Source organism: Opisthorchis viverrini (genome assembly GCF_000715545.1).
Source record: "Opisthorchis viverrini unplaced genomic scaffold opera_v5_3468, whole genome shotgun sequence".
Lineage (NCBI taxonomy): Eukaryota > Metazoa > Platyhelminthes > Trematoda > Opisthorchiida > Opisthorchiidae > Opisthorchis > Opisthorchis viverrini.
This window is the reverse complement of record NW_008755927.1, coordinates 1-1,113: the sequence shown is the minus strand read 5'-3', so window position 1 is coordinate 1,113 and position 1,113 is coordinate 1. Positions and strand designations below refer to the sequence as shown.

At 48.9% G+C, this 1,113-nt stretch overlaps 1 protein-coding gene across 1 annotated transcript; it reads left to right on the top strand.

The window, feature by feature from the left end:
• Window positions 1-27: 27 nt before the first annotated feature.
• On the top strand, window positions 28-402 carry T265_12265 (hypothetical protein; the record flags this gene model as incomplete). The annotated part of the gene is made up of 1 exon (XM_009179518.1): window positions 28-402. The coding sequence occupies one exon, from the start codon at window positions 28-30 to the stop codon at window positions 400-402; it is 375 nt and encodes a 124-aa protein (XP_009177782.1).
• Window positions 403-1,113: the final 711 nt, after the last annotated feature.

The window sequence follows — 1,113 nt, the reverse complement described above, 5'->3', positions numbered from 1 at the left end:
GGAACACGCAAGACCTTCGTCCGTTTGATGGGTGCTGAGGCGGCTGGGCCCTACCAACCTCGTTCTGAAACGTCCATCAAGCTACCGAACTTACAGAATCTTCCATATTCCAATGAAAGCAGCGCCATGCAAGCAACGCCGTGCACCCTGGCTGAACTCATGACGGAACTTGTAAGCGGTGTCACTAAGTTCATCAGACACGGAGGTAGCGAAGAGGGATCAGAAATTCGAGAGTTCTCAAAACTACGGACTGTACTAAGCGATGTGCTTGCCCATAGTGTGTGGCACGGCAGTCGATGGCGCAGACGGCACCATGATGGGAGGCGCACGGGAAGTGAAAAGAAAGTGCCTGTCCTGGTCTACCGGCAAGCGCGCTTTGTACCACCGCTTCAACCACGATAACATTGGGACGACAAGCTACTCTATTATAGCACAATCTAGCCTAGTCACCAGAATTTAATGTGAAGCATGCATCAACCGAAGTCGGTGCTACAGAACCCCGACCAATAAATGGAATCGAAGCAAGTAAAAACATTGGTAAAGGAGTTCTTGTCGACAGTGTTGCAAATAAGCTGAAAAATACAACTGTTACTGCTCGTTTCCGATGGTTCCCGCCAAACTGTTCAGCGCTACCTACAGATTTCTTTGTCCAACGGTCCTCTACTACAGTCCTCTTCCAATTCTGGAACCCAGTCACAAAAACAACACATTAACTGCGATGGGCGCTATGCGGTATTCGGTTAAGTCCTTTTCCTCTTCCACAGTCCTATGGTGTTTCAGGGGCAGTGTTCGGCAAAATTGGTAAGGACCTGCAAATTCAGGTCAAGCAGTCCAAGAAGCCATTCTGAGTTTTGCCACGGTGTAACGAATCGGTGCGGCTGAGCTGTTCCTACAGATTTCTCGGGCGAACCGAACGGATATCAACAGTGCTGGGAGTTTGTCACGATACTTGCTTTCCAGTGAAAGTTTTGAGGATCTACCGCCGGACGTATGGCTCAACCCCAATCTTATCAAATATGCTTTCAAATCTGCTTTCTAATAAATTCAGTCCGGAGCTGTGGTACAATTCACCAGAAAATGAATCGGACGTGGTAGGAGCACTCATCGCGCCGG